The sequence below is a fragment of the Rana temporaria genome, chromosome 13, assembly GCF_905171775.1.
Source record: "Rana temporaria chromosome 13, aRanTem1.1, whole genome shotgun sequence".
Classification (NCBI taxonomy): Eukaryota; Metazoa; Chordata; class Amphibia; order Anura; family Ranidae; genus Rana; species Rana temporaria.
The window spans coordinates 28,665,243-28,677,827 of NC_053501.1; the positions used below are offsets into that span (position 1 = coordinate 28,665,243).

Below are 12,585 nucleotides of genomic sequence, written 5' to 3' on the forward strand. Positions count from 1 at the left end.
CCACAACAGGAAGTGCTAGAACATTGAACTTTATGGCAAGATCACCAGGGATTGGTCTAATACAGCAGTGGTCCTCAACCCTGTCCTCAGGGCCCGATAACAGGCCAGGTTTGCAAGACAACTGAAATACATCACAGGTGATATAATTTGCTGCTCAGTGATTGCAGTATTCTAGTCTGCATCTCCCCGAGGAAATACATAAAACCTGGCCTGTTAGTGGGTCCTGAGGACAGGGTTGATGACCACTGTAGGAATGGAAAGCTTTCAGCTAAGACAGCAGGCACCAGCACAAGAATCACTTTTTGTTGAAGGTAAGTACTGTTCCTTGTGCTGATAAAAAATAAAACATACAAAGTAATTGCTTACATTTTAATGTAGGATAGTTTTATTCCCCTTTTGACATTTTGCGTCAACTGTTTTAGCGTATTAAATTGAGATAAAGCTGGGTTGGTGAGGACACAGATTAGCACTATGGTGACTTTTTCATACGTATGCAGTAGTTAAAATTTAAAATGATATTGTGTTTGCATTTAACACTTATATAGTAAACACAAATGTTGCCTACATGACTCAACGTAATTGTTGGAACCTGGGTATTAAAGCTTTGTGCAGTAGTTTTGCTCCAATCCTCTTCTTTTCGGGTTCCCCGCAGGCGCTTCTCCCCATCAAGCAGGGCCCCCAGAGAAAGCCACCTGCCCTGGAGGCACGGCTGGGTGCTTGCTCCTGAGCCGCCGCTCTATGCGTTCATAAGACACATAGAGCCCTGACTCTGCCCCACCCCCTGCTCTCTCCTCCTTGGCTCACTGGTTGTGATTGACAGCATTGGGAGTCAATGAGCTCCCGCTCCTGTCTCAGTCAATGGGGAGGGAGAGTCCGGGGACAGCCAAGGCTATCGTGAACATTGCTGGATCAGAGGAAGCTCAGGTAAGAATTGGAGGGGGGGGGGGGGGGGGTCTTATTTTAAGGTATTTTACCTTCATGTGTAGAATGCATGAAGGTAAAAACCTTCAGCCTTTAGAAATACTTTAATCTGGGAAGGGAATTATTTTCTTTTTTTTATTTAGTGATCTGTTGCTACAGCTGCCCTTATGTATAAGGTAAAGGTCATTAGGGCTTGTGAGACCTAAATTTAGAGAAGAGGCAACAGCAGACTTGTATATTCATCTGTTATCTCTTTCCCACCAGGGATGCTTCCAAATAATTAGTTTAGCAAATAATTATCTGTGAGCAATCAATGTCTGATTTCATTGGAATGTAACGTGAGCCAAAAGTCATTGTTCCTACCTGAGTAGCTTGACAGATCCTGCTCCAAAAATAATGCTGTGCTCCACCCTGATTAAGACCTTGCCCAACCCTCACAGAACAAGCTCAGCCTCTTTCAGGTAGAAGAAAGATCTATTTATATTCCTAGTAGAGCGCAAGCTTGCCTTGCAGCACATAGCTCTTGGTGGAAGCATCACCTAGAGTGTGGCAGAAGCTTCACTGACAGGTCCTGTTTAGCTGTACCGATAGCACAATTGGGGATACACCTCGGCAGGTAGGTAAGGAATAACATCTCTAGAGAGAGCTGAAAATGTATGTAAGAAAGCAGTTGTTGGGTTTTTTATGATAAAATTTAACGTGGTACATTCCATTGCTAGTGCTGACATGTTAAAGCTTTGCAGAGATGATGTACATACTAATCCTTATTAGGGACAGGAGACTATACTTCATATTAGAGAGTGCATTCTGTAGGTAAAACTTTCAGTAAACATCATTTGGGAGTTTCAGATTCGGTGTGGATAAATACCCCAATAATGAAGAAAGGGTTTTAAACTCCAGAGCCGTGGTACGTTTACATTGTTTAAATAACAAACATGTTATACTTGCCTGCTTATTGCACAGAGCAGCCCCGAAGCTCCTCTTCTGGGGTCCCCGACTGGCACTGATCGTCCTCCTCTTCTGTGTCTGCGGGCTCGATCCTGAGCCATGCTGTGTGCATCTACTGACGCACAGTGCGGCTTGACCCTGCCCCGCTGCTCCCTCCTCACAAGATTTAATTGACAGCAGCAGAAGCCAATCGCTCCCACTGCTGCCTACATGTCCAGTGAGAAAAGAAAGCAGCGACACAGCACTCAGGCATAGCACAGGATCGAGATCTGGCTCGGGTAAGTATTTAGGTAGGGAGCTGACCATTATTTTTTTTTTGTCTGTAATGTGCAGAATGCATTAAGGTAAAAAACCTTAAACTGTTACTAAACCCACAACAGTAAAATCAGTCTGTATATGCAGTAAAGCATGTTTGGTATACTCACTGTGGATTCTAGGGGTTGATCCTGCACATTGCGTAAAATAGCTCCAATGGATGACTTCTGCAGAAGAGAAAAGTGGCCATGTGATCTCTGTGGCTGACGTCAGAGGGAGATCATGGCCCCTCCTGCAGAAGACATCCACACTGCCCAATGCACTCTAATTGAGCTGCTCAGATACTCCTTCACTAATATGTACAGCTAGCCATAAACTGCTGGGATTTTGGCTGATTCCTGCTTGCTCAGGCTACATTTGTGTATGGTGCTGCTGCTGCTCTGTCAGCTCTTTGAGTTGGCTTTTGTTCAAGGAGCCTATACCAATATTCACAGTTGAACAGCACCTGCATCCAATCAGATGCAGGCACTGTTTAAACCAGGGTTTGACAAATTTGCTTGGAATCTAGGAGCCAGCTAAAAAAGTTAGGAGCCAGAAAACGCGCCCGTCCCGCCAAGCTCGCCCGCAGAAGTGAACGCATACGTAAGTAGTGCCCGCATATTTAAACGGTATTCAAACCACACATGTGAGGTATTGATAGAGCGACAGCAATAATTCTAGCCCTAGACCTCCTCTGTAACTCAAAACTTGCAACCTGTAGAAGTTTTTTAAACGTCGCCTATGGAGATTTTAAAGGGTAAAAGTTTGTCGCCATTCCACGAGCGGATGCAATTTTGAAGCGTGACATGTTGGGTATCGATTTACTCGGCGTAACATTATCTTTCACAATATAAAAAAAATAAAATTGGGCTAACTTTACTGTTGTCTTATTTTTTTATTAAAAATTGTGTATTTTTTCCCAAAAAAAAGTGCGCTTGTAAGACCGCTGCGAAAATATGGTGTGACAAAGTATTGCAACGACCGCCATTTTATTCTCTAGGATGTTAGAATATAAAATATGAAATAAGTAATAGTGACTGCGCTGTGTGACTGGGGAAAGGTGGAAACAAAGAAAAAAATCCCACCAGGGTGGTCGCTGAAAGCAATATGCGATCTGGGCGGTGGAGCTGAGTGTGATAACCCAAAATAACAAAGTGCAAAATTATCAAAATACAAACGCAAATATAATGACACAGTGCTATAAATACATTATATGTGCATATAAGTCCAAGATTTGTACCACCAGACCTAACTTTTGGTACCAAAAAATATAAAGTGCAGGATCCAAAAGAAAAAACAAAACAAAAAGTGAAAGTCTAACATGCAAGGGAGGGTACAGTCTTAGGTGGACTGTAGACGGTGATGTAGTGAAGAACCACACTCCAGTGTTTAGAAAAGGACGAACTTCGGTGCAGACACCTCTAGTGGCTGAAATGCTCACCTCAAGGCCATAGCACGGACAGCCTGAAAGAAACACTTTAAATATATTCAAGAGTCCAGCAGGGCTTGTGGCTGGGTGTAGGCTCCGCATCAGGTGGTCATGTTGAAAGAAAAAGGCAAAATGGCATAATACTGTGGGGATAATCTGGAAAGTAATGGATCACATGCACATGCACTCACATGGAGTCCGTGAACAGTGGGCCTATCTCCACGAACAGCGAGTTCGCAAGGTCCAGTCAGTAATCTTGATGTTTAATTATCCTCTCGCATTAACTTCCACCTTGACATCCGCTGGATACTGGCACATAAAATGCTCAAGGGATATGGATGGATAAAGGGAGAAGGAAAGCACATAGTGCAGCTCCGCATATAAAATGTTTAATGTAAAAAAGACAAATAAAACTCACATTTCCAATGAACAAGACGTTTCCAAACAAAATCGAGCAGCGAGCTCGTGTCCCTGCCGTCAGAGTGTGTGAGGTCTAGTACTTCCTGTCCCTACGTGTGTCGTCACGCCACGTGACTTCATCAGTGTTATCGCACCTTTTTGGGTTATCACACTCAACTTCACCGCCCAGATCGGATATTGCTTTCAGCGACCACCCTGGTGGGATTTTTTTCTTCATTTATCTTTTGTTTCCACCCTTCCCCAGTCACACAGCGCAGTCACTATTACTTATTTCATTCACTCTTTTATGGCTAGGACAGATTTCAGGTGACCGCAGCAGTGCCCCCTAGGTTTATAGCACCGATAGTGCGAGAGCTCTTCCATTCCATTTGAGAATATAAAATATATAATGTTTGGGGGCTCTAATTAGAGGGAAGGAGATGACAGTGAAAACACTGGGGAAGCTCCATTAGAATTGCTGGTTTACTTGTCATGCCAACGGCCACCACAAGATGGCGCCAGATACAGAAGGAAGCTTAGGCCTGCAGATGGCCGCAAAGCCCCAGCCTTAATTACCGGCCGGCGCGGCCCATCGCGTGGCGAGGGAGGTGGGGGCGTACGGAGACTCAGGAAGGGGTATCCTGTGTCTCCGTGCACCCTCACCTCCCCTGCAGTGCTGGCCGGTAATTGAGGCCGCGGCTTTGCGGCCTTCTGCAGGCCTAAGCTTTTCGGGTGCCAGGTCGGTTTAAACACAATAGCTGTAGCAGTAGATTCATCCATCCTTCCTGTTTAGTGTGGAATCTGTTTGTTTTCTTTCTTCCTATACATGTATGGCCATCTTTTACAATTATTTTTTATAAATGTATGCAAAAACAGCCCTGGCAGTGAAAGAGTTAAATACAGTGGCGTGGGGCTGCACAGAGGGGGAAATAAGACAAGAGGCATCAATTGGACTTTCAATCTCTACTGAAGAAAATACTGGGGTCCCTCATGTGACCAATTGCTTGGGCACCATTTGGGTTAAGGCTGCTTCATATATCATTCCTCAATACTGCAATCCTGTGCTGCATTTTGCTGCATGCTGTCCTGTGTGAGCATTTTTTAGGATGTATTGCAGCAGAGAAAGGACAGCAACCTCCCCCAATACCGTGAGTCAGCGTTATCTCCAACCTTGAAGGACAGTGGTTTATTTATGCAAGGTATAAATCTGACTTTCTTCTGTTGATACAAATTCTGATTGGCAGAATTTTTCCTTTTGTCTCCTTTTTAGTTTATAGTAGATATAAACCCTATCTGAATGTTTAGTTTGTTAAAGTACTGTGTATCAGTCACCATGTATATTTTTAATAAAATACTTGTTTCTGCCATTTTTAATACTTTGTTTAACCACTTAACGACCGGCCCATAGTAAAAATACGTCATTACTTTTGACGTTTATTACCGGGGTTATGGCAACAGCTCGCTGCCATATCCCCAGTATAATTTTTTTACTATGGCCGGTTCTGCGTCTAATAAAAGTGGTGGACCCGCGTGTGGATTCACGACAGGATCACTTTTAGAAGCGGCGGGAGGGCCAACCCTCCCGTGTTTCTAAATGTGATTCCGTGGTGAATTCCTGGTCGTTATCAGGGTTACCTGACCCATCGGTAAAGCCTGGAAGCAACCAGATGCAGGAAGTCGAGTGAGGCCAAAATGGCCACCGCTCTTTTCTATGCGCTTGGAGGACCAGAGCAAACTCTGATATAGTTTGCAGTACTCAGGCAATGATAAATTATTAATATTTTTTATTTTTTTGCTTTTAAAGGTAAATAAGATTTCTGTGGTCTTTTTGACCTCAGATCTCGCTCCAAAAAAAAAGTGGGGTACCTGGCATCCTTATTTCTATTACAAGGGATGATTACATTCCTTATAATAGAAATAAAAGTGCCCTATTCCTCTGTGCTCACATGCATACGTAAGCCGTGCCCACATATGTAAACAGTGTTCAAACCACACCATGGTATCACTATGATCGTTAGAGCACATGACCTTCTCTGTAACTCTAAACTGGTAACCTATAAAAATATTTAAAGTGTCGCATATGGAGATTAACTATCGTAGTTTGTCACAATTCCACAAGTGTGTGTGCTCAATTTTAAAGCATGTCATATTGGGTATCTATTTACTCGGTGTAACGTTATCTTTCACATTTACACAAAAAAAATTGGGATAACAATTATCTTCTCTTTTTTTTTTTTTATTCATTAACCACTTGCCTACCAGGTTAATTCTGACAATTGTCTCCCTACATGTGAAAATCATCATTTTTTTTTTTTTTTTGCTAGAAAATTACATAGATCCCTCAAACATTTATATTATATATATATATATATATATATATATATATATATATATATATATATATATATATATATATATATATATATATATATATATATATATATATATATATATATTAATATTTTTACCAGAAACCCTAGAGAATAAAATGGCAGTTTTTTTTTTTTATCTTGCACAGTATTTGTGCAGCAATTTTTCAAACGTTTCATGCTTTAAAAAAAGAAAAAAAAAACAGTAAAGTTAGCCCAATTTTTTTTTCAGAATGTAAAAGATGATGTTACACCGAGTAAATGGATACCCAACATGCTACACTTCAAAATTGCACATGCTTATGGAATGGCGCCAAACTTCGGTACTTAAAAATCTCCATAGGCTAAGCTTTATTTTTATTTATTTTTAACTGGTTACATGTTTTGAGTTACAGAGAAGGTCTAGGGCAGGGGTAGGCAACCTGGGGCCCTCCAGCTGTTGCAGAACTAAAAGTCCTATCATGCCTCTGGGAGTAATTGTAACTGCCAGCTTTGCAATGCCTCATGGGAAATGTAGTTCCACAACAGCTGGAGGGCCCCAGGTAGCCTACCCCTATCTAGGGCTAGAATTATTTCTCTCACTCTAACGTTTGCAGCGATACCTCCCATGTGTGATTTCAACACCGTTTACATACGAGGATGTGACTTACGTATGCGTTCACTTCTGTGTGCGGGGACAGGGGCACTTTTTAAATTAATTTTTTTTTTTTTGATAATTTGACTTTTATTTTTCTAGTTTGTCACTTTTATTTGAATTTTTTTTATCACTTTTATTCCTGTTACAAGGAATGTAAACATCCCTTGTAATAGGAATAAGCATGACGGGTCCTCTTTACAGTGGGATATGGGGTCAATAAGTCCCCACATCTCACCTCTAATCCTGTGAAAAAACGATCTTGGCTTTCCAGCCGAGGCGGCACAATTTCTTTTGAATGCAGAGGCCGGGCTTGACGTCATAACATTGTGCCCGGCCTCCGAACGATCATAGAGCCTCCGGGCACCATCTCATCGATGGCAGGGGTGAGTCGGTAGAAGCACCGGAGAGTGGCGGGAGGATGCCCCTTCTCGCCATCCGTAATATTGATCAAGTCGCTATGATCATTCTTATGTTGTAGGAAATCGCTTGCTGCAGGCATCATTCAGATATCACCGCTCAAACCCGATGGTGGACGGGAAGCGGTTAAAGTGTACCTTTCTCTGCACCAGCGGGGTCTAAAAGTTTTGCACAGAGGTGTAATATGTAAAATAACGGAGTATTTATCTGTTTGCCTGATGTTCCACTTTAGATGCAGAAATGCTGAGTCCACACTTTGCCCAGTCAGAATTGTATTTGCTGACTTGATGTTATGCAGCCACTGCAGAGCAGCACACCTTCTTGCCGTAACTTGTCTTAGAAACAACTGTCTCCTATTTATACCAGTCCAATCTTTTTTCCATGACACTGTACAGTATTCACAGCCTGTGGATTAAAAGCACATCCCTGCAAACAGATTCAAAACGGCATATGCTTTCTCTGCTTCATCACTGTGTTGCTGGCAAAGCTGCAACTGCTATTTTTAGTTGGCTCTATTGTGCCTTTTAATTTCCCTTCCCTTGTTAGTAGAAAGATGCATTTAATGTCTTTAATGTCTTTACTTGACTACAAAAATGTTAGGGGTGTACTCACTTTTGTGAGATGCTGTATTTGGCTGTAATAGGTCCCATCATGGCATTAAATGTATAGAGCAGTGGTCTCCAAACTGCATCCCTTTGCTTACCTTTTATCTGGCTTTTGAGGCACTCTTGCTTCCACAACAAGGCAATACTTCCTGCACAGATACCAATGATAGGGCAATATTCCTCCACTTGCACCATTGATGGGGCACTGTTCCTTCACTGACACCAATGATGAGGCACTATTCCTCCCACTAACACCTAAGTGCCGGTTCACACTACCGCGACTTGGGATCCGACTTGTGTCGCCCGACATGAGAAATTACATTAAAGTGAATGACCGTGCTGTTGTGATAACTGGAGGGATGTGTGTTATGGCCATGTTTTCTATATCTTTGTATTGCTGTTTCTTAGTTCAGCCAATGTGTCTGTCTACATTGGAACTTGTTTTTCTTTAATAAAAAAATACATTGAAATATAAAGTGAATGAGAGCCGTCTTAATGCACACTACTGAAGTCGCTCCGACTTTAGAAAAGGTTCCTGTACTACTTCAAGGTGACTTGTACCCATTGATTTCAATGGAAGTTGCTTTCAAAGTCGGATCAGTGTCTTGACTGAAGCATCTATACAGGAAGAGAAAAAAAAATTCTCGGGCAACACCCTCCCTCCCACAGAGCTGATTATTGTTTGATTGGCCACTGGCAATGTTGCCTGTCCTGAAGGCGACTTGAAGTTGCCTCGCAAAGTCGTGCCGACTTTTATGTCGCTGTAGTGTGAACTTGGGGTCCTTTTACATGGGTGTTCAATTCTTTTCACTTTGTTTTTGCTAAAAAAGAAAAACGTATACGATGTAAATTTTTACATTCGTTTTCATGTCCGCTGACATGCGTTTTTCATCAGTTTAAAAAAAAAAAGACTGGACTGAACTAAAAAAAACATAGTGCCCATGCTTTTTGGGTGAAAAACCTAATGTTAGCGGATGTAGGCAGATGTTGTCCACTAACATCCGTTTTTCATCAGTTTCATTTTTTAAAAATAGGGTTTTCTTCCGTCTCAAAAAAATGAACTTAACGGAGGCTGATGTCTGCGGATGATCATCCGCTAACGTCTGCGAGGAAAAACGGACATATGGAATGTCTGTTTGAAAGGACCCTAACCGTTGGACACTATGCCTTCCACTGACCCCTAGAATGAGGCACTATTCCTTCCACTGACGCCATTGAAGGGGGGGGGGGATTAGTGCTCCCCAATAATAAAAATGAAACCTTGATTACTTCCACTGGCCACAGTTCAGCTCCCCTAAATTCTGAACGCCAGTGAACCGACCCTTTGTTTAGTTTGGAGACCCCTGGTATAGAACATCAGGGAAGGGGAGGGGAATTTTTATGTTCTACAATATAAATCTGCTTTTGCTTGTTCTGATAACTTTTTTTTTTTTTATATAAAACAAATTTATGTTTCTAACATTTTTGTTTTACTTTACAGTTTTGACTATAACAGGGAAGTCTTTCTGAGAATGGATATGGGCAACCAACATGCTTCGATTACAGCGCTTCAAGAGATCCAACGGAAAGTCAAAGACCTTGAGCAAAGCGTGGCTACCTTCAGTGGGTTGCAGAGTGACCCCGAGTATAAAAAACTGGAAAAAGCCCTGACCAAGCAGCTCTTTGAAATTGAGTCTATTGATACAGAAGGGAAGGCCAATATTTCACAAGCCCGTAAAAGAGCCATAGAAGAAGTTGAGAGGCTTATCAAAGAATTGGAGCAGAATGCAAACCACCCCTGCCGATTGGCGATTGAGACGATATTTAAAGAGGCACAATGTCTTGTAGCCCAGCAAATAGCCCCTATGTATGGAGGTAGAAGATGTATCACAGAGGAATTTGAAGAAGGTATTCAGAATATATTAATGAGACTTACACAAGTCAAAACAGAAGGCAAAGCATCCCTAAGAAAAGCCAGATATCGCACCCTTACTAAAGTTCTTGCAATTCAAGAGATACTAGAGAACTGTTTAAAACAACAGGTCTTGGCACTTCCTCTCTCTACAGATGCACATCCATCCATATTTAAAATTAACTCTGTTCTTCTTGAGGTAAACAAGGCACGAGGCAGCCTCATTGCACTTCTTGCTGGTGTAAATGAATGTGAAACCTACAGACATCTATCTTGCGTTCTCTCTGGACTCATTGCAGACCTAGATGCATTAGATGTTTCTGGCCATGTGGAAGTAAGGAACTATAGAAAAGAGGTAGTGGAGGAAATAAACAACTTATTGAAATATCTAGATCTTGAGGAGGAAGCTCGTTTTACTAGTGCTTATGACCTGGCCAAAAACCAGTCCATTGTCAAAATTGAGTCCATTCGTAAAAGATCTACAGAAATAAAAGCCTGTGTTTTAGAGAGGGGGCACAATATGTATGACATTCATGTGGGAACTAGATCTGAGCTTCAGGTTCTCATTGCCCAGCTGGATGAAGTAAGCGTTGAGAAAAATCCTTGTATACGTGAAGCAAGAAGGAGAGCAGTGGTGGAAGTCCAAACTGTTATTAGCTATCTCGACCTCAAGGAAGCTCTAGAAAGGAGACAGAGTGTCTGTAATCAGGCCAACCCAGAACATCCATCTCACACCACTGTTTGGATAGTTCTTGGGAACCTTTCGGATCTTCAGAAAGAAGTCCTCTCTTTTGACGGCAGCCGAGCAGATAAAAATTACAGGCGACTGGAAGAAGAACTCACTAAACAACTCCTTGCTCTAGATGCCATTGATTCCCAAGGAGACGACCGCTCAAAAGAAGCCAGAAAACAAGCTGTAAAGTTTGCCAATAATATCCTTAGTTATCTAGACATGAAAACCGATGAATGGGAGTATTAGATTTTTCTTTAACTAATATCGCACATGATTTATGATTGTATGGGAGTGGATTGTGGTCGCTATGAAGTTTCATCAAGCTTTAAGTTTTTATTTGTACACAGGACGTACAAAATATGTTTTTAAATTTGCACCTCAGATGTTCTGTGTTCACATTCCTAAGTCAAAAGGCAGAAATATTCATATGCCATACGATAAATGTTACATTGTATTGCATTATGGTTTATATTATTTATCACTTCTATTGACGCATCAAGAGGTTGGAACGGAAATTATTATTTAGAACCTTTTATTTATAACAACTGACAAATTTGTGTTGCTAATACTTGTTTACTTAAAGTGACTCTGCTACTAAATTAGATGCTAAAAATATAGTTTTTCCCACCAAAAAAAAAAAATTACGTACCTTTCCAGCTGCCTGTGTCGCCAATATCTGCTAAAGTGAGAAGCAACCGTTGGGGAGTCAATTTTCCAGTCACCTGCAGCGCTCCATGGTTAATTTCTGCCAGCTCCTATGCTGTTGCTGGGGATGAAACCACAGGGAGACATTGGAATAAACCTTCCCAAACGTGTCAGATTGTGTATACTTGTCAGCCAGCAGTTTATTTTTTACTGTAGCCAAAACTGGCAGTACAGGCAGTGTAAGAGGTGCGTATTAACCACAGAATGGATTTTGAGAAAGCCTGTGGTGAAGGGGTATGGAGTTTACATCTCCTTCTGAAAATACTAATACTCTGGCTGTTAAGTTTATGGCAGTGGTTTAATTACTTTGAATGACATTGAGCAAGTCTGCATATTGGAATTTTTTACTTTCCTAATTCTTGGGTTATTGTCTCAAAGCACTGAAACCATAGCCAACAAAGAAGAGGTCAGCAATGGCAGCCCCTTGGTTTTGTCTTAGTACTGGATTTATTTAAAGAACACTTGTCACATGAATAAAGTTATTGAAACGATAGACACTAAAAGCAGGCAGCTAGAGGTTCCTGCAAAGTTTTAGTTTCTACAGTAACCCTGAAGCCCCAGAACAGAAACGCTGTCGGCATATATAGACTTTACAGCCAGATGGTTAAAGTTGGACCATGCCCAAATAAACCAGGACGGGGTGTGGGGGGTAGAAAATGTGTAACTTTGGAAGTAGAGATTGTTCAGAATCTTGGGTTCAGGACATTCTGGAGGAAGACTTTCTCTGTTACAGGCTTGCTTTAACCACTTAAGACCCGGACCTTTATGCAGGTAAAGGACCTGGCCAGTTTTTGTGATTCGGCACTGCGTTGCTTTAACTGACAATTGCGTGGTCGTGCGATGTGGCTCCTAAACAAAATTGGCGTTTTTTTTTGGTGGTATTTGATCACCTCTGCGGTTTTTATTTTTTGCGCTATAAACAAAAATATAGCAACAATTATGAAAAAAATTCAATATTTTTTCCTTTTTGCTATAATAAATATCCCCCAAAAAGATATAAAAAAAACTTTTTTTTTCCTCAGTTTAGGTCGATACGTATTCTTCTACCTATTTTTGGTAAAAAAAAATCGCAATAAGCGTTTATCGATTGGTTTGTGCAAAATGTATAGCGTTTACAAAATATAATGTTATAAAAATGCGTTGTTTACTGTGAAAATTACAGTGCAGTTTAGGAGTTAACCACTAGGGGGCGCTGTAGGGGTTGTGTGACCTCATATGTTTTTCTAACTGTAGGGGG

At 41.4% G+C, this 12,585-nt stretch overlaps 1 protein-coding gene across 1 annotated transcript in view; it reads left to right on the top strand.

Annotated features, from left to right (window-relative positions):
* Nucleotides 1-11,102, top strand: part of BAG5 (BAG cochaperone 5) — an 18,323-nt gene extending 7,221 nt beyond the window's left edge. Inside the window, exon 2 of the mRNA XM_040333715.1 lies at nucleotides 9,500-11,102. Within this exon, the coding sequence (XP_040189649.1) occupies nucleotides 9,531-10,889 (1,359 nt within the window). The 5' untranslated portion in view covers nucleotides 9,500-9,530 and the 3' untranslated portion in view covers nucleotides 10,890-11,102. The remainder of the gene's footprint in view (nucleotides 1-9,499) is intronic.
* Nucleotides 11,103-12,585: the final 1,483 nt, after the last annotated feature.